This window comes from Cucurbita pepo, chromosome LG02 (genome assembly GCF_002806865.2).
Source record: "Cucurbita pepo subsp. pepo cultivar mu-cu-16 chromosome LG02, ASM280686v2, whole genome shotgun sequence".
Lineage (NCBI taxonomy): Eukaryota > Viridiplantae > Streptophyta > Magnoliopsida > Cucurbitales > Cucurbitaceae > Cucurbita > Cucurbita pepo.
In genome coordinates, this window is record NC_036639.1 from 623247 (window position 1) to 642976 (window position 19730).

Here is a 19730-nt window from a genome sequence, read left to right on the forward strand (position 1 = left end):
TACACTAATAACTCATACCAGTAATGTATTCATTAAATATAGAACAATTTGGGATGACAGCTCATGAGAAAGGGACAAAGACTAGAAAATACAGTAAATACGGCTGAAGAAAAGTAGCTACATTTGGCCTTCACAGTAACTAAAGCCTGCCTGTGTTCAACATTCATCCCAAATTCATACTTAATGCAACTGTAGACTCCTCATCCTGCATTAATCCCAAACAAAACCTTTTTTAAATTTATAAAATTTAAATTATATTCTTAAAATATATATTTAAATGATTGTATTTTGAATTAAAATTGATCTTAATATTTTCAATAAAATTTAAAATTAGTTTTTAATTGTATAAATTTTGAAAATGTGGTAGCAAAACTATTATTATTATTATTAAATAAATTTGAATTAAAGATTTAGTTCATTATAATTTAACCCAAATGTATTTACATAGTAATGATTTTATTTGAGTTTTAAAATACATTACCAAAAAAAGAAAATAATAATAATAATAATAAAGGAAAAAGGAGAAAAGGGTTTTTTTGGTTACCGCTGTTCTTCGTCAACAAAGCGAAATCCTGTGCCGGCGGGTTCGGATTTTGTGTAAGCGGGGAAAGGAACTTGGCCACTTTCGATCTTGTTGACGTCTTCAACGAGATTCTCGTAGTGCCGTTTCACTTCCTCCGCCGTCTTCCCGCCGACGGCTCTGGCGAGGTTGTTCCACCGCTCCGGCGTGTCTCTGTCGTAGATGGCTAAAGCATTTTCGAACATTTTGTTCTGTTTCGCCGTCCATTTCGATCCAGAGGCCATCGTATCGCAGTGGTTGAAATTTTATGACAGAACTGGCTGCCATTTCTGATGCTTAAATACTTGAGAAACAGAGACGGAATATGGCGCAAGTGGGTTCAACGTTATTTGCCTTTTACCCGTTGCTTTCCACGGAAAACACGGTGACAATTTTTAAAATTAAAAAAAAAAAAAATACTAAATACTAAATCACCATTTAATTTAATCATTTTTTGTATTTTTAATAACATTTTAAAATAAAAACAAGATAATTATTAAATCTCTAAAATGTATATAATTTAATTAATTTTTATTTTGCATCTTATAAATTTTAGAAATGTTGAATTTTTTTAAAAAAATATATAAATATCTCTGATTTTAGAGATCGTAAACCTGAAGGGAAGAAAAGGCACCAACTCCACGCGTGTGAACTTTAACGGAGAAAGTTTGTTCAAAATCCCATTTTGAACAGCTTTTTGCCCACTCACGTTTCCCGTAATTGCAGACAAAAAATAAAAATAAATAAATAAATAAATAATCAACTACCCATTCCAATTACTTGAAATGCTGCTGGCACGTGCGAGATATTAATTGTTAAAATAATTCGAGCTCGCAGCAAGCAAATGATTATTTTAACAAATTTCCCAATTTTATTTAACATTTTTTTTATCAAACTAAATTATGAATAGAAAATTTTAAAATTTTTATTTTTAACATTTTTAAAATTACTTTTTATTTTATATTTACGATCGAAAAATATTAAAGTATTGGTATAATTAAATTTTTAGGTCTAATAATGATTTAACATAATTAACACAGATTTAATCGATTTCGTGTAATATTGGTACAATTCATACTTCACTCGTAACCGTCTGTTTCCATACTTCACTCGTGACCATCTCTTTTCACGTTTTTCCATATCAGCCTTGATTTTTTTCGTGACATTTCGTCCAACACGTTATAATTTTGGTCAAATTATAAAAATTTTGTGTTAAAAAAAATTCTTTCCGTACTTTACTCGTGACCACCTCTTTTCACGTTTTTCCATATTGGTCTTAGTTTTTTCCGTGACATTTCGTCCCACACACATTGTAATTTTGATTAAATTATAAAATATATTTTTGTGTGTTTTGTTTTTTTTACTTTTTATTTTTTATGTGTGCAATAAAATGGTGGTTTTTATTCCTTATAAAATTAGGCTTTAATTTTTAATTTCGTATTTTTAAGATTTTAGTTGGCTAATTTAACACTTATGTTACTAACGGCTAATTTTAAACTGAACTAAATTTATATTAATTTAAGGTTTTATGTGGTTGAGTGGGCATATTATGTCAAGTCTAAGATGAGATTGAGAGTCAATCTTAGGCCATATGGGACATAAGGAACATATGCCATTCTCCATGGATATTAATTAGCAAGATAATGTTATCCTAATCTTCCACTGTCTCATGCAATTTTCTATTCTTTTTATTTTTATTTATTTTTTTTATTTTTAAAGTGGGTATATACGTGAATTCACCGGTATTTTTTGGTCTCCTCTACCGAAAAAGAAAAAATTAAAATCTTATTTCTTTTATTGAACAACCCTAAAGTTTTAGTTTCGAACATAGGAATAAAAATCTCTGTTCATCGCTTTTTTTCGTCATTTTCAAAGTCGGTCCCACACTCTATCTCTAATTCTTTTCCTATGGTAGGACCGCTCGTCTGTGCCTGATTCCGAGGCAGAATAATCACTGACTTTTACGCCAACAAATTCAATTTTTCAGTTCTTCAACATGAACTGCTTTCTCCATAAGCAAAAGCAAGATTCATATCATTTTCATTTCAAATTTGTTTTAACGCCGTTAATTAGCAATATGGTATTCTTCTTTCGTTGTCAGGATTAGCAACCGTGCTGATAGCAACTTTAGTCTTGTTCAGATGACAGCAGCGACGAGCCATGGTTTTATAAAAAGGTGATTTACACGAGTATGAAATTGAAATTCTTATCGTTTATCACAAATGAAACGTAATTTTCACTAAACTTTTTTAACTTTGACGAACACGAAGCGACTTGTTACCTTTTCTAAAGGTCATGAATGTTTAATTCTCCTTTTAATTTTTAAATTCATATTTATTTGTTATTATTTTTCTCTATTTTATTTTATTTTATTACATGCAATTGGACGTTCGAATGAATCTCATAACCTTTTCCCGTAGGAATTGATTCTATGCCCATACATCATCGGCGAGTATCAATCCTCGTGAAGATTAATTGGGCTGGGCCTCAATTTACATTAAGGCCCAATAGCTGATAAAGACAGAGCCCAACTATTACATACATTTAAAGTGCTTGGAATTAATTTATAAATAAAAATGTGAGAATTAAATCAAAAATTTCTCCTGATATTTATATATTTTTTTTTTAAATGATTGTAGTTTCCTTATTATTATTGAATATTATTCATAAATTTGGCAATGGCTTTCATATCAAACAAAGACATAATTATTGCCCATTCTTACAAAGGGCCAAGTGATGGAGTTTCTTTGCACCTACGTGTCGAGGACAAAAATGTAAATTAAGGTACGTTTGAATGCAATAATTTGACGTTGACATCCACGTCAACGTCCTACGGAAAAAATTAAAAATTAGGGATTGCCCACATGTTGTTTAGACGATGCACAGAAAGACTAAGTCAATTGTGTCTCTTTTTTTATTGGTTTCGACCGCCGTGGACCACTTAAAATCCTGCAAAGACCCGCACACGTAAGGTTAGTAAATTAAGAAGGGATTAATGAAGAATTAATAAAGAATTAAGAATTTTTTTAGTTATTTTAAAATAGTTAAAATTATTATTATTTATTAAAAAACTGCTTTATACATGCGTCTCATTATTCAAAAATAAATTTTATAAAATTAAATATTAAAATGATTTGGAGTGAATATATTAATTTTTAAAATGATTTTGATTATTTGGAAATAAATTTACAATTTTTGTTTTAACCCATGAAGACATAGTTGTCAAGTAGGACAACTCGAAGGGAATGCGTTACACGTTGGATGGTCCACTCATCTGACTTTATGTTGTGGTTGGGTAATTGACCGTACGCAATACATTCAAATCATTTCAATTTTCGCAGCCCCCAACTAAATATTATTATTTATTATTATTTTAATATATATTTTTTAATATAAAGTATATAAATACGGATGCACCAACATTTCAATTGAATTTCGTGTACTATGGATATTTAGTAGATATACAAATGTCCTATTCTTTTTCGAGCTAATCATTTTATGTCTCATATGTTTATTTATTACATTTTTATTTTATAACTGCATGCAATAATATTTTAAATAATCACAACAATTATTAAAGGTTGGGTTGAAATTGGGACGTTGGGTAATTGGTGGTACGGTCATGTTTGTCGGATGTTCTAATCATGCTTGTCCAAGATAGATTGCGTATGACCACATGCCGATTCCGATAATGTATGACCATTCGTCAAGATCATGTTTATAACTGTCAAGACTGAAATATGATTGACCATGTAATTTGTATGATTGAGTTACCGAAAATGAATATGCATATTTGTAAAAAATACAATATTAAACATGTTAGGAATCACGGATCTCCACAAAGATATGATATTGTTCATTTTGAGCATAAGTTCTCATGGTTTTGCTTTGTACTTTCTCAAAATACCTCGTACTAATGAAAATAGAATTAATTGATTATAAACAGATGATCACTCTCTAAATTAGTCGATGTGTGAGACTTTCATCCAACAAAACATACACATAATCACAAGTTTCAACCCTGTTAACTTGCTGTAATAATATTTAAAAATAATACAATATACAATTCTTTTTCGATCGAGAAGATACAAACCAGTGATTGAGCCATAACATTATAATATATCTATAAGAGATTATGTTCATATAAAATTAAAATAAGGGCCGTTTTCTCTCAGGTATAAGAGATCAATCAAGAATTCTCAATTTCTTAAGGAGATTGCGTATTAATATGGTATTTCTATGTATAATTTCCAATGCGACAAAAGTAAATTATAGATAGTATTGTTACAGGCAACGATGATGATGATCAAATGGAATCCAAAGTCTGTTTGGATTCTTCTTTCGTGGAGTTTCTTTCAGTCGTCCACTTCTGGGAAAGGAAAAATCAAATAAAGTTAAAGGTAAGGTATGAATTGGATGAGCAGCTTGAATTGTTTAACAATGGCGTTCTGTCTCTCTTTATTGCGATTAATGTGCGCTCAGTTGCTATGAATGAGATAATCAGTCATTTATTGAGTCTCTGAAAAATCTCCACCAGAAAGTTTTTGGGGGCAAGGATCTCAAATTCTGCTGAAACCAGCTACCTGTTCTTTAATCGATGCAATTATTGACATTCGGCGTCTTTCACTTTCTCGATCATTTAGTTTCCTCTCTCTTTCTCTCTGTCTGATTGACGAGTAGAACTGTGAATTGAAACAAAGAACGCCTAGCGGAAAGTGAAGTAAATAATTGTTTCATTATTTTTCTGTTGGTGACTTTGTGTTGGAATTTATGGCGGTTCACAATAGAACGTAGAATCATCGCTTGTGATTGGAGGTGATATTTAATAAGAGCGTTAAATTGGCGGACTCTATTGATTTCAGATTTGACTGGAAGTTGCTCAACTTAGAGGAGGTCGTGGACCGTCGGAGGCGATGGAGTTTTGAATGAAACTTCAAAATCCACTGTGAGTTTCCTGTTTCCTTCCACATTACCAGACGGCGATGGAATTTCAAGCTCACCGGCGGTATCTGCTAGATGTAGTTTTATTATTGTTATTAATTCAGTGTGGTTTAGGTCAGACGGATTCGTTGAACTCCAGTGCGGACTGGACGGCGTTATTTGGTCTCCGATCATCGTTAGGGTTAAGAGGCAAAGATTGGCCTATAAAAGCCGAGCCCTGTTCCTCTTGGACCGGAGTTCAGTGCAAAGCCGGTCGAGTTGTTGGGATCACCGTATCAGGACTGAAGCGAACTCGTAGTAGGCTGATCAGCCCTCGTTTCGCCGTCGATGCGCTTGCGAATTTTACCGCCTTGGTCTCATTCAACGCTTCTGGTTTCTTACTTCCTGGCTCCATTCCGGACTGGTTCGGTCAGTCTCTTGTTACGCTTCAAGTGCTTGATCTAAGCTCTTCTTCGATTGCTGGCCCAATACCCTCCTCCATTGGCAATTTAAGTAAGCTCACTGTTCTTCATTTATCTGGTAATAGTCTTACTGGTAGTATGCCTTCTGCAATCGGACAGTTATCTCAGTTATCTGTTCTTGATCTCTCGAGAAATCTGCTTACTGGGTCAATACCTCCCATTTTTTCATCTCTTAACAATCTTACACGGCTTGAACTTGCCTCGAATTTTTTATCTGGACCGATCCCACCCAATTTAGGCACTCTTAGTAAACTACAAGTGTTGAATCTTTCGGACAACAGTTTAACAGCATCCATACCAAGTGAACTGGGTAATCTATCAGCACTACTGGTGTTTGATCTTAGCATGAATTCGCTAACGGGTGTGCTACCTGTGAATTTGAAGGGGTTAAGGAATTTGGAAAAGATGTATATTGGAGATAACGGCTTAGAGGGCCATTTGCCAGATGATTTGTTTCGAAGTCTTTCTCAGTTACAAGTATTGGCTTTGAGAGGAAATAAACTTGATGGCGGTCTTAATCGTGACTTGCTAGCACACCCCAAATTGAAGTTTCTGGATGTATCTAACAACATCTTGACGGGTAGCTCGCCAAGTTTTGTTCCAAACAGTGTTGCTGTATTCAATTTCTCAAACAATTTTCTGTTTGGTCATCTAAATCTACCCTTCGAATTCCATGGGTCAATCGATTTATCAGGAAACTATTTCCAGGGTGTTGTACAGAACAAGAGTCATAATGTTAGCCTCCGAGGAAACTGCCTGAAAATGGTGCCAAATCAAAGAAATTTTGAGGATTGTAGCCTCTTCTACTCTGGGAAAACCTTAACTTTTGAAGGGTTTGGAGAAGGAAATCCGGACGAACTAGTGCATCGTTATGTTAAAAACAATCGCTTGAAGTTCATAATGGTGGGACTATTTGGTGGATTGGGCCTCGTTGTTATTTTTGTGGTTATCCTCGTATTGTTCTTGAAAATATGTGGCAAAGGTAAAGCAAATAAGAGAGCAAAATCTAATGATGAAGCCAGTCCTTCACTTCCAAAGGAACCGCTCTACTTCGCTGGTCTGGGAGATTCATTTACTTATGAGCAGATGCTACAAAGCACTGGGAATTTCAGCGAAGACAATCTTTTAAAACATGGTCACTCTGGAGATCTCTACAAGGGGTTCCTGGAGAGTGGCCTTCCTGTAGTGATTAAAAAGGTAAATATGCAGTATTTGAAGAATGAAAGGTACTCTCTAGAACTAGACTTTTTCAGCAAAGTATCGCATATGAGATTTGTTCCAGTCTTGGGGCACTGCTTTGAGCGCGAGGATGAAAAGCTCTTGGTGTACAAATGTATGCCAAATGGGGACTTGGCTAATTGCTTGCAGAAGGTTTCCAGTTCAGAAGATGACACCGTGCAGTCCCTGGATTGGATTATCAGACTGAAAATAGCAATAGGAGCGGCTGAGGCCCTATCTTACCTGCATCATGAATGTAACCCTCCTCTCGTCCACAGGTATCAATCAACAAGCTTTCCTTACGGTATTATAAACTTTATATGTGTGAGATCCCACATTCGTTGGAGAGTAGAACGAAACATTCCTTATAAGGGTGTGGAAACCTCTCATCCACAGGTATCAATCAAAGACGTGTTTTAAAACCGTGAGGCTGATGGCGATACGTAACGGGCCAAAGTGACAATATCTGTTAGGGGTGGATTTGAGCTGTTACAAATGGTATCAGAGCCAAACACCGAGTGGTGTGCCAGCGAGGACGCTGGACCTCCAAGGGAGGTGGATTGTGAGTTCCCACATCAGTTGGAGATGAGAACAAAACATTCATTATAAGGGTGTAGAGACCTCTCTCTAACAGAGCGAACAATATCTGTTAGTAGCGGATTTGGGCTGTTAGAGGGAGGCATCTACTTATAGAACATGTACTAGTATAATACATTTGGCCAATGATTTCATGAACCGTTACCTTTAATTATAGTACAGTAGATTCACTCTTATGTTCTGCTTTTCAATTGACATAGCAGAAGCACCATGTGACCTTTTGTATATACTGTCTACAAACAATATATTAACTTTTCTTTTCTTGAATGGATGAAGAGATATTCTAGCAAGCAGTATCCTCCTTGATGACAAATTCGAAGTGCGTCTTGGAAGCTTGAGTGAGGCCTGTGTTCTAGGAGGGGATCAGCACCATAATGTCTTCTCGAGATTAAGGAGAACACAACAGTATGTATCTCAAGTAGAATTATGAACAAGCTTCTGTTTTTTGGCGCAAAAAAGTCGATTTAATTGAAAAAACAAATAGAATCCCTATAATGTGCTACTCTGTCAATCATTTTTCTTATACTATGCGTAAATTCTAATGGCATCTTCTTGATTCTCCTTTGCAGAAGCTCCGAACAAAGCTCTTCTGGTGCGTATTCCTTCTGAGATCTCTCTTTTTAATTATACGTTCATAGCTTGAAGACTTAGAGTTAGAACAGTAGAGAAAATTCACTATTCGTTAGTCAATGTTCATGTTTCTTTCAACTGAATGATTTTCCATTCCTGTATTGAGCTCTGGAAGTGTGACATTATTACTAATTTGTTGTATACAGGGCCCTCACAAGCATCCTGTTCGCTAGACATTTACTGTTTTGGTAAAGTGTTATTAGAACTTGTAACGGGAAAGCTTGGTATCAGCAAAGCAGAAGATTCTACAACAAAGGAGTGGCTGGAATACACCTTATCTAACATAAGTATCCATGATAAGGAACTCATAACAAAGATAGTCGATCCGTCGTTGATGATCGACGACGATCTTCTGGAAGAGGTATGGGCAATGGCGATCATCGCCAAGTTATGTCTGAACCCGAAACCGTCTAGACGACCCCTGATGAGATACATCCTTAAAGCATTGGAAAATCCTTTGAGAGTAATCAGGGAAGAAAGCTCTAGCTCCGGCAGGCTGCGCACAACTTCATCAAGAACATCTTGGAGTGCTGCTTTTCATGGTAGCTGGAGACACAGCTCATCAGATGTACATAGAGAATGTGGCAGTGGTGGCTCAAAACAACCCGGAAGAATAAGCTCATATGGCAGCTGTGGATATGATTTCTTGTCTTCAAATAAAAGGCTATCCAGCGAAATCGTCCCCGAACCAGAAGAATTTCGAGACGTCGAGAGGCAAGACTAGTTCGAACAACCTTAATATGGTAATCATTCCTTTGAGAGAATTTAAATGGCGGGAAATTGGTGGGGAAGCTATTGCTTCATCCATGCTGCCGTTTAGTTTGTTGGACAGAACAGTAATCAATGGAAATCTAAATAAACATTACTGTTTATTATATCTACAGATTAGTCTTATTATTAAAGGAAAGACATTACTGTTTATTCATGAAATTTATGTCGTTATATTGTTCGAAATAGTTTTTTTGTGGAATAAAATATATAAACTATGAAATAGTTTTCTAAAATTATTTTCCCAATTTTTAAGCATTTATATGAAATTAAAGTTTTAGGTAAAAAAAGAATATCCACGTAGTCCACGATGAATTTATTATAATTTATTAGACATGCGTGGCAATTAGCACTGGCAAGAGGGGAAGAATAGCGCGGGACCCACTTCAAGGACGAACTGATGAAATGAGAATCAAAACACGTCTTCCAAACTTATCCCGATCGGACGGTCAGGAATCGCTGTCTCATTAACCGCGAAGTCAGGAGCGTGGGCCATAGCGTCTCTGTGTTTTCTCTTTCATTCATTCATGTGTTTGGGTATGCTTTGTGCGAGGGAAAAAGGGGAATTTCTCTGCTAAAAGAGAAGAAAATATTTATATTCTGTCAGTAGCAGACTGCGATTCCCTGCGATTGTCGAGGAAAATTCGTCTCGAGAGAAAGTTCATAGTCGAGAAAGTAGAAGCCAATCACCTTCTTCGCTGAGATTGTGCGTGAAAGGATAAGTGATAGCTGAAAAGGCGAGGGGACAAGCTCCTGCGGCTGCGAATTTTCTGCTAGAGAAGAGGAGAGAGAGAGAGAGAGAGCTATGGCGGAAGATGTTCGGTGTTGTGAGTCGAAGTTCTTTCTGTTCCTGTTGATAATCGTAGGACTGGTGGCCTTCGCTGGACTCATGGCTGGGCTCACTTTGGGTCTCATGTCTCTTGGCCTCGTTGACCTCGAAGTTCTTATAAAGTCTGGCCGCCCTCAGGATCGCAAACATGCTGGTAATCTCTATCACTTCCCACAGCTCTTGAAATTCATTTTGAACCTACTTGAATCCTGGTGATCTCAGAGGGCTTATCACCTGAATGTTCTTGGCGTTTCAGGAACCTTTTCATTGTTTGTAATTTGTTAGGGCCTGTTGGCTATTGAAATTATGCAATACTGTGTTTAGGAACGGGGAATTAGGTAGTTGTGTTTGTCTGCATGCTTATGAACTGAGTGGATAGGTTGATTGGGAAGTAACATTGTTGTGATTTCTTTGGCAGCTAAGATATTGCCAGTGGTAAAGAATCAGCATCTTCTGCTTTGCACACTTTTGATTGGTAACTCTTTGGCAATGGAGGTTAGTAGCTACATTTGCACATCTCTGTTTGTGGAGCTTGCATAATTTGCTAATTAAACTTAACGTTGTTGTATGTGTCCCTCCTGCAGGCTCTTCCGATATTCTTAGACATGATCGTACCTCCTTGGCTGGCAGTCCTTGTCTCGGTTACTCTTATTCTCATGTTTGGAGAGGTACTTCTGATCCGACCTATCCGAAAATAATTTGTACATTTGGATATTATTCTGTTTATGTGACGTATACTTCACTGCAGATATTACCGCAAGCAATTTGCACTCGTTATGGGTTGAAAGTTGGGGCAATAATGGCACCTTTTGTTCGCGTTCTTCTCATGATTTTCTTTCCCATTTCATATCCAATTAGTAAGGTAAACTAGTGGAAATGATCATTGCCCTTACCTCTTCTAAGTTCTAAGCAAGGAAATGAAAATTGTAGACTGAGAATGATAGGATAATAGTTTTTTGGCCCTATTTACATGATATTTGGGAAGCTTTTTTGAGTATCTTATATAGCTACAAGGAACCAATAAATTTACTGAGTCACTCATTTGGTTTCTTTTTCGAAATTTAGGTTCTTGATTGGATGTTGGGTAAAGGGCACGCTGTACTCTTGAGGAGAGCAGAGCTCAAGACTTTTGTGAACTTTCATGGCAATGAGGTTTGTCAATCAACTTGGGCATGTAGTCATGGGCATCAGTTGAATGAATTAATATGCTTGGATCTGAGTGCTCTAAAGGAATATTATCCTTATGTGTGCTCTGATTTTCCTCTTACTCCATTCAAGTTTATCTGATGATTATGGTGTATAAAATCTATGTTGGCTTAGGCTGGAAAAGGTGGAGATTTAACTCACGATGAGACTACTATCATTGCTGGGGCACTTGAATTGACAGAAAAGACAGCCAAAGATGCCATGACATCGATATCAAATGCATTTTCCCTTGATCTGGATGCAACTCTTGATTTGTGGGTTTCTAATATATATATATATTTTTTTAATTTTAAAATTTCAGTTCTTGTGTCGGTCTCGCTTGGTTTGCTCGTTATTTCTTTTTTCTAAAGCCCTTTCTCTATATGGGCAGGGAGACGCTCAATGCTATTATGACGAAAGGCCATAGTCGAGTTCCTGTTTATTCTGGAGATCCAAAAAACATAATTGGACTAGTTCTGGTAATTCATTTGCATCATCCATAGATATGACAAACAATAACATTTCTTGATAGGTTGAAATGAATTCTCTTTCTTGCCTTTTCTGTCGTGGCTCCTAATAGTGGGATAATGGGAGCTAAGAATGAAATTCAGAAATGGCTAAGAGGGAATTCACAGGTCCCTCTTGCTTCCCGATTTTAAAAATCAGTGATACTAAACATGCAAAGCTGAAGTACCTTGCATACACCATAAACCAGCTCTTGCACAAATTAGTGAACTTTCGCTATGCTATACTTTTGGACAAAGGAGTTTAAGAATGTGAGCTAAATTGTTAGACTGCCGACCAACGATTAGGAAAATAGAGAGCCTTGGTCAAGCTGAGTTGTTTCAAATTAAAATTTGCAACATATAAACCAAGTACAAAGCCTAATTGAGCAGATATGATTAGTTTGAATGGTGTACCTCTAATTTGCGGGTTGCTCTGGCATATGTTTTTCAATATGTTTATTCAAGTGAGTCGAAGTTAGTGAAATTTGTTTTCATTCCTGACTGACACACATATATATATATATTCATTTGGTGTGTGTTTATTGTGCCAATGATAGTTGGACTTGAGATATAGTCCATGGAATGCAGCATCTGCTCATTTGCTCCATCTTGAACATCTTGCAGGTTAAAAATCTGTTAACTGTTGATCCAGAAGATAGAGTTCTCCTTAGAAAAATGATTATTAGAAAAATTCCACGGTAAGGAGAATATCACTTGCTTCTCTCTTTATGCCTTCAGTTGAAATTACCTGATGACCAAGCTTGACCAGTTTTCATTCCTTCAACTACTTCAGGGTTTCTGAAGACATGCCTCTATATGACATTTTAAATGAATTTCAAAAGGGCCATAGTCACATTGCTGTGGTATTCAAGAAACATGGCTACCAATCTGAGGCATTGCTGAAAAAAGGTTAGGATGTGCAAAAAAGCTGCGAGTTCTTATAATTGGATAAAAAGAAAGTAATTATGAACAATAGACTATCCAGTCATGTTTAGGGCAGTTGGGCTTGAGATCACATAAATTTTAAATTTGTTGTCTATGCTGTCCATTCCTTTATGGCTCAGATTTTACGTTCATAGTATTTCTCATCCAAATTTGTTAAGGTTCTAGACATTGGTTAGCTTGAACTCATATTTGCTCGAGTCATTGAGCTCCGCCTCTTTTTAATGCTTTCCCTGTTTCCAAATTCCTTGGTATCGTATTAGATCCACCAATTACAGGGGATTCACATCAAATGCTCTTAGTTGTGCTGCTTTCACTGTGAATCTATTGTTACTTTTGACATTTCCTTTTCTTGTCTGGTTGATTCTCAGACAATGGTGTTGACTCAACTGCTGGTGCTGCTACTCATAATTTAGCGATGAAAATGGAATTAGTTGATGCTCAAACAATAGCTGAAAAGGCCGGGGGCGAACAGACGAAGAAAAGTCCACCAGCTACTCCTGCCTTTAAAAAACGACACAGAGGTTGTTCATTCTGCATTTTAGATGTCGAAAATGCGCCTCTTCCTGTCTTACCACCTGGTGAAGAGGTGGTTGGTGTCATTACTATGGAGGATGTGATTGAAGAACTTCTTCAGGTAAGGAATTTTTCTGTAACTTGCACCTAAGCATGGCTTCTAAAGTTGGGAGGTTATCTCTGCATGCGCTGCAGTGTCATCCTCCATATCGAAAATGTTGGTATGTTAGGATGTCTGGTGGTTAACATCTTAAGTCGAAGACATTGTGCCTTTTCTTTTTCGGATACCAGCTCCTTGATTGTTGTCTAAGTTATTGGCTTCATAAAAATGGATTAGTTAGTTTGTATTGAGCTGGTTGGCTGTATGTTACTGTTAAATCATCCATCTTACCCATTATTTGAATTTGATCTTGCGTGTCATATATTCTTATGTCAGGAGGAGATATTAGACGAGACAGACGAGTATGTCAATATCCACAACAGGTACATCTTACTAGCTTTAGAAAAGTTAAGAACCCGGACTCGAACTCGAACTCGTGCATGGTTTTGCTTTCTTGCTGAGATTGCACCATTACAAATCTAAGGATTGGATCCATTTTGTTGTTGTAAATATATTTCTTATGAAATCATTTGATGTTTTTGTTGGATGATCACAAAAATTAAACGGAATTCTTCCAAATGCAGAATAAAAATCAACATGCAACCATCTCCGGAAAAACCAAGCACCAATCCACCTCAGCTTTCCCCAAATGTTAATACGTGACTGCTTTGTTACCCAGCAATGCCGGGTCGGACAAGTTTTCACGGGGTCTTCCGAATTGGCTACTGCAGCTCTTCCCCACTCTCTTCACTATGCCTGCCTTCGATAGTCAGGTTTTACTAAAACTTTTTTCTTTTAATCATACAAGAGATTTAAACTGGAAGAATGGAAGGTGAAATCTAGATAAGAGTTAGCTGTAGCGTAATTTATCTCTATGATGGCATAGAGATGTATATTTTCCCAAGGTTAGATGATTGCATTTTGGAAATGACGTTCTTTGATTGTATAAGAATAATATGTAGTTATCTTCAATCCAAAGCAAGTGTATCAATTAAGTGACATATAGTTGTTTTTGGTATGGAATACCAACTCTTGATATCATTATGTCGCATAGCAATTTGATTTTTGTAATGGGTTCTACATCATATTCAAATTGAAAGTTTATTATGAAAGAGGATATTCTATAAAGTGTTTTTTCATTTTTGCTTGGTAGCTCGTCTTGACCATTGAGTCGTGATGATAATGAAGTAAATGGCTTTAAGTTCTTTAAAAGAGTAGGCATGATTATTATTATTATTCCTTATAATTCATTTAATAATAGAATTGAAAAATCTTATGGTTACCCTCATGTTTCTATTTAGTTTTTGGACCATAAATGTTGAGCTTAATTTTGATATTGAATTTCTAATTTGATCACAATAAATTTGAGACAAATAATTAGTAAAATTAAGCTCATTTGAACATAATTAAATTTAAATTTAATATATATAAAATAACTTTATATATATATTGAAAAGGAGTCCAGACATCACCCATTGACTAGTGTAAGATTTAACATAATTATATGTTAAAATTATAAAAATGTAATTGAAAATTTAAAAATTAGATACTAAAAATAATAAACATTTNAAAAAAAAAAAAAATATATATATATATATATACAGAGAAAAAAAAAGGGGTAAATTTGATTGAATCCGCCAATATTCGTTTGCCTTTCTTCTGATACCTGCGTGTCATTCACGAATCTGCCTTCTCTCCCCAAACCCACGCGCACGAAAGAAAATGAAAGAACAGAAGAAAAAATAGCGTGGCAAAGCCGCTTCGCACGTGCACTTCACGTGCTCAACAGATACTAACACACTTCGCCGCCGGAACATTCCGTCAATTCCCGGACGTTTCGCTCTCATGCCTAACTTTCCGAGTCCGAAACCGCAACCTCTTCCACAGTTTTCACGCTAGATTCCCGTTCCGACTAAAACATTTGCCTCCATTTTTAAAATTTTATGATAGTATTCATCCGTGAGAGCAATGGGTTTGAATAATTCATGTTTCTGCTTAGAAATTTAACTCGGTAGCTGTTTTGTTATTCAAAATCCCGGATCTGATATACCTGCAACTGCAAGTAAGCCTGCAACTGCAAGTAATCCATCTGAATCTCTTCATTTGGCTGGACTTTTTCCTTTTCTGAATCTGGATGTTGAGTTCGCTTCGTTTTCAAGAGCTAGATGAGTATCCATTCACTTTGATTCGGACGGTGGCTTCCGATTTCCGAGGTGAGTACTCGTAGTTTTTTTTTTTTTTTTTAACTTCAGCTGTAAGGCTATCGGATCTTTGTATTTTAATCCGAGTTTTTATCTTCTTTGAAGTAATTTAGTTCTGTTTTTCTCGATCTTGTTCTATTAGTTTGTGCACGTATTTCCTTTCAGTTCTGTTTGGGATCGGATTACAGTTTGCGTAGTATTTTTGTAGCTTAAGATTTCCCTAGAGCCGTCGGTGGACGAATGGCTATAGCTCGGCTTGCTCGCCAGGAAAAACGCTCGTATGGATTTTGCGCGAAGTTGACAGCAGTGGTTATTTTAGGACTTTGTTTTATAGTCGTATGGTCGATTTTTGCTTCTCCTTCCACGTCCGTGACGATTCAGAGGGAAAGTTTCGACAACATTGGTGAACCCGTAACAGGAAACAGGAAAGTTAGCAATCCTGGAACCCAAATTGATAATAGGAAGAAAGTAGATGAGGGGAAATCGAGCAGAGATACCAAAGAAAGAGTGAAATCCGATCTAGATGGAAAGGATATGAAAAAGGTTGAGGGGTCTGATTCCAAGTCTCCCAGTAACCATGCATCTGAAAAGAATCATGGAGCAGCGAAAGAGAAAAATGAAAAACATAAAGAAAATAAACCAGAAGTTGCAAAAAAAGAAAATCATGGATCAGAGGAATCTGAGGAGGAAGATGCACAAAAGGGAATTGAGGAGGAAGAACAGGAAGTGAAAGATGGTCAAGAAGCAGAGTCAAAGGATGATGAAGCTGAAACAGAAGGTGATCTGGGTGAGTCAGATCAGGAACCTGAGGAGAGGACTGAACCAAAAGATAAAGGGAAAAAGGTCAAGAGAAAAGGTCCATTGTTTGATCCAAATGCTCATTATAGTTGGAAATCATGCCGAGCTAGAAGTAAATACAATTACATTCCTTGTATCGACATTGAAGCTGGAGGGGTAAAACAGCAGGGCTATCGGCATAGGGAAAGGAGTTGCCCTCGAGTACCTCCGATGTGCCTTGTGCCTCTTCCTCCCAACGGATACGGACCCCCAGTGCACTGGCGGGATAGCAATTCGAAGGTATGAAAGAATATGTTCGGTTCTATGAGGATAAGTGAATTATTATCATGTTCTTTCTAATAGTAATCAATTTTGCAGATACTTTACAAGAATGTGGCACATCCAAAGCTTGCTGCTTTCATCAAGAGACATACTTGGTTGGTGGAAGATGGAGAGTTCCTTACATTTCCTCAGAATCATTCTGAGCTCAACGGTGGAGTTATTCACTATCTCGAGTCCATTGAAGAGGTAAGCTTTTGGCATCTTGCTTAAAAGCTGTGTCCATTAGCTTAATTTTCACGATCTAGATTTGGAAAATGTAATACAACCCCGCAACTGAGTCATGCCCTCTTTCATGTCTTATTGATACTGTTGATATCAAACAGCAATCTTACTTTTAATTTTGATGATCAAGTTTCCGCTTCAAGCTTATTTGTCACATCATAGAGTTGACGAGTTCATAGGTGGATAGTGGAAGGCATGTGATCTCTCCATAGCTTGTCTTGTACGATAATGTGATCGAATGTTCAGTTACCTCACATTTATAACTCTAGGATGTGGAGAATTCCTTCATTGTTTTCTTTCCCTTTACAAGTAAAGGTGTACGTTATTTTTGGTTTCCCTACTTTTCAAGGGAATTATGTTTCTATTTATCGGTTGAAATTCGAATGCATTTGGCAGATGGTTCCTGATATTGAGTGGGGCAAGAATATTCACTTGGTTCTAGAAATTGGATGCACATATGCAAGTTTAGGTGCTGTTCTTCTTGAAAAGGATGTTATAACATTGTCATTAGGCTTGAAGGATGACCTTGTAGACTTGGCTCAAGTTGCACTTGAGCGAGGATTTCCTACTGTGGTTAGCCCTTTGGGGAATAGAAGACTTCCTTTCCCTAGTGGTGTTTTTGATGCCATTCATTGTGGTGGATGCAGCAGAAGTTGGCATTCCAATGGTTTGAGCACCTTGTCTTGTCTTTCTTGAAGATTATTCACAAATGAGTAATGACCCCTTCTCTAATGAATGATTTTGTTTTTGTTCTTTCCTTCTCTAGACGGGAAGCTTCTTCTTGAAATGAATAGGATTTTAAGACCTGGCGGATACTTCATCTTGTCCACTAAACATGACAGCGTCGAAGAAGAAGAAGGTTCGAAATTTATCCACCGAATTTATTTCATCTAATACTCAAATTCTCAGTTGAGGAACTTCAATATAAGATTAGATGATTTTACTAACAATTCAAATGTCAATATGAGTGGAGAAAATCATTGAACACTTGCAGACTAGGCGTTGAAATTCTGAGAAGTTAATATTTGAAATGTTGCCTTAACCAAATAATGAATCTTGTTCTTGCTTGCATCCTCCTTCTTTTGTTGAATACCAGATGTTTAACATCTATAGAATGCCTCTAAATTCACTTTTCAGCAATGAGTTCATTGACGGCCTCAATTTGTTGGAACATTCTGGCACATAAAACCGATGAAGTCAGTGAAATGGGTGTTAAGATATATCAGAAGCCTGAATCAAACGATATATTTGAGCTGAGGAGAAGGAAAAATCCACCTCTATGCAAGGAAAACGAAAACCCTGATGCTGCCTGGTAATTCTTTTTCCATGAGGGTGCTCTAGAGAACTTCGAATATTCGTCAACTTCCTAGACGTAGTCGATACTCTGTGCTACTCTATACAAAGTTATTGTTATTTAGTTGTATCTGAGTACCAGGTTCATTGTGTGGTTTGATATATGGACTGTTTATTCGTTGCTTGATAACTTCTGTTTGAACAGGTACGTGCCTATGAAAACATGCTTACACACGATTCCAACGTCTATTGAACAGCGCGGAGCCGAATGGCCCGAAGAATGGCCGAAGAGACTTGAAGCTTTTCCTGAGTGGTTAAGCAATGACAAAGAAAAGTTAATTGCAGACACTAATCACTGGAAGGCAATTGTTGAGAAGTCATATCTCACCGGAATAGGTATTGATTGGTCAAATGTGCGAAATGTGATGGACATGAAAGCCATTTATGGGGGGTATGATATCATTCAACTGCTCAATATATTAGACTTAAAATAGAAAGTGAGAATTGGAAAGTATATGGATTTTAATTTTGGCATGCATTTCCAGGTTTGCTACTGCTCTCTCTCAACAGAATGTTTCTGTTTGGGTGATGAATGTGATCCCAGTTCATGCACCAGATACACTTCCCATAATTTTCGAACGCGGTCTGGTTGGCGTCTACCATGACTGGTGCGAGTCGTTTGGTACTTATCCACGATCGTACGACCTTCTGCACGCCGATCATTTGTTCTCGAGGCTCAAGAACAGGTGAGAAGTTCAACACCTTTGTATTCTTCCTGCCTTGTGGTATTGACTGCTGTAAGTAACTTAAAATCGATATTGTAGGTGCAAGGAGCCTGTATCGATCGTGGTCGAGATGGATCGTATAGCACGACCAGGAGGGTGGGCAATTATACGTGAAAAGCTGGCAATTCTGAACCCATTAGAAGGCATACTGAAGAGTCTACAATGGGAAATTCGGATGAGTTATTCTCATGGAGAAGAAGGAATTCTATGCGCACAGAAGACCATGTGGCGGCCTTCACAATAATTCTTTTCAACTGAATCTAATCGTTTTCCCACAGAGATGATTCAAATTTGAGGGAGATATCAAATTTCTTCTATATGAATTTGTATCATTTCCTGATAATTGGGAAATTAATTTTTTTTTTTTCCTGAAATTGTTGGGCATTGAGGTGAATTTGTAAAGAGGGGTAGAGAGGGAAGAATTCTTTTCTTCCTGAAAGAATTATAGTGTATATTTTTTTTTTCCTTCATAATTTTGTGCCTCTGTTATAAACCGAGACAATTATATTTCCCATGAAAACCAAATATATTTCAATTGGGTTTTTTCATATAAAAAAATTTATCTTTTTTATTTTTATTTTTCTGATGCTTTAGCTCTCTCATTATATAAATTGTTTTCGAGTTGGTTAACTATTTAGTTTTTTATTTTTTAAATTACATTTATTAAAAAAAATTCTATGAAATGTTTTTAACTAAATTAAAAATTTTATAAACTAAAATTTCAAAATACAAAACAAAAAAATAAAATAGTTATTTAATGAAAATTAATAAAAAAAAAATTCAGTAATATACTATAGTAATGAAAATAATAAAAATAATAAATCATAGAATAAAAAAAGGCATATGAGAGATATTTGA

At 36.3% G+C, this 19730-nt stretch overlaps 4 protein-coding genes across 6 annotated transcripts; 3 read left to right on the plus strand and 1 right to left on the minus strand.

Moving 5' to 3' along the window:
* LOC111788769 (protein RADIALIS-like 3) lies at positions 1-851 on the minus strand. The gene is made up of 2 exons (XM_023669261.1): positions 545-851; positions 1-205 (listed from the first exon to the last, which is right to left on the minus strand). Exons 1-2 carry the CDS (start codon positions 802-804, stop codon positions 181-183), a joined length of 285 nt encoding a protein of 94 aa, XP_023525029.1. The 5' UTR covers positions 805-851; the 3' UTR covers positions 1-180.
* A 3910-nt stretch (positions 852-4761) lies between these two features.
* Positions 4762-9327, plus strand: LOC111788770 (probable LRR receptor-like serine/threonine-protein kinase At2g16250). Of its 2 annotated transcripts, XM_023669263.1 has the most exons (5): positions 4762-4959; positions 5422-7457; positions 8053-8181; positions 8346-8368; positions 8553-9327. In XM_023669263.1, exons 2-5 carry the CDS (start codon positions 5542-5544, stop codon positions 9128-9130), a joined length of 2646 nt encoding a protein of 881 aa, XP_023525031.1. In that variant the 5' UTR covers positions 4762-4959; positions 5422-5541; the 3' UTR covers positions 9131-9327. The 2 variants fall into 2 exon arrangements, with proteins under 2 accessions (XP_023525031.1, XP_023525030.1); XM_023669262.1 differs by having other exon boundaries at positions 4762-7457.
* A 363-nt stretch (positions 9328-9690) lies between these two features.
* LOC111788774 (DUF21 domain-containing protein At1g47330) lies at positions 9691-14376 on the plus strand. The gene is made up of 12 exons (XM_023669269.1): positions 9691-10157; positions 10422-10498; positions 10588-10671; positions 10752-10865; positions 11069-11155; positions 11324-11463; positions 11580-11667; positions 12319-12392; positions 12488-12603; positions 13008-13273; positions 13589-13635; positions 13837-14376. Exons 1-12 carry the CDS (start codon positions 9980-9982, stop codon positions 13913-13915), a joined length of 1350 nt encoding a protein of 449 aa, XP_023525037.1. The 5' UTR covers positions 9691-9979; the 3' UTR covers positions 13916-14376.
* Positions 14377-14880: 504 nt separating this feature from the next.
* LOC111788773 (probable methyltransferase PMT28) lies at positions 14881-19384 on the plus strand. 2 transcript variants are annotated; one of them, XM_023669268.1, is made up of 9 exons: positions 14881-15465; positions 15651-16530; positions 16609-16758; positions 17191-17461; positions 17561-17653; positions 17932-18106; positions 18293-18538; positions 18633-18833; positions 18912-19384. In XM_023669268.1, exons 2-9 carry the CDS (start codon positions 15694-15696, stop codon positions 19114-19116), a joined length of 2178 nt encoding a protein of 725 aa, XP_023525036.1. In that variant the 5' UTR covers positions 14881-15465; positions 15651-15693; the 3' UTR covers positions 19117-19384. The 2 variants fall into 2 exon arrangements, with proteins under 2 accessions (XP_023525036.1, XP_023525034.1); XM_023669266.1 differs by having other exon boundaries at positions 15662-16530.
* The last annotated feature ends 346 nt before the right edge of the window (positions 19385-19730 follow it).

Bases quoted from the DNA above. Each gene is read 5' to 3' on its own strand.
- LOC111788770 (XM_023669262.1), top strand. From the start codon at position 5,542: ATGGAATTTCAAGCTCACCGGCGGTATCTGCTAGATGTAGTTTTATTA. The intron at 7,458-8,052 runs GTATCAATCAAC...GAATGGATGAAG, and splicing joins AACCCTCCTCTCGTCCACAG to AGATATTCTAGCAAGCAGTA. The intron at 8,182-8,345 runs GTATGTATCTCA...TCTCCTTTGCAG, and splicing joins AGATTAAGGAGAACACAACA to AAGCTCCGAACAAAGCTCTT.
- LOC111788774 (XM_023669269.1), top strand. From the start codon at position 9,980: ATGGCGGAAGATGTTCGGTGTTGTGAGTCGAAGTTCTTTCTGTTCCTG. The intron at 11,156-11,323 runs GTTTGTCAATCA...ATGTTGGCTTAG, and splicing joins TGAACTTTCATGGCAATGAG to GCTGGAAAAGGTGGAGATTT. The intron at 13,636-13,836 runs GTACATCTTACT...TTCCAAATGCAG, and splicing joins TATGTCAATATCCACAACAG to AATAAAAATCAACATGCAAC.
- LOC111788769 (XM_023669261.1), bottom strand. From the start codon at position 804: ATGGCCTCTGGATCGAAATGGACGGCGAAACAGAACAAAATGTTCGAA. The intron at 206-544 runs GTAACCAAAAAA...GGATTAATGCAG, and splicing joins TTTGTTGACGAAGAACAGCG to GATGAGGAGTCTACAGTTGC.
- LOC111788773 (XM_023669268.1), top strand. From the start codon at position 15,694: ATGGCTATAGCTCGGCTTGCTCGCCAGGAAAAACGCTCGTATGGATTT. The intron at 18,107-18,292 runs GTAATTCTTTTT...CTGTTTGAACAG, and splicing joins GAAAACCCTGATGCTGCCTG to GTACGTGCCTATGAAAACAT. The intron at 18,834-18,911 runs GTGAGAAGTTCA...TCGATATTGTAG, and splicing joins TTCTCGAGGCTCAAGAACAG to GTGCAAGGAGCCTGTATCGA.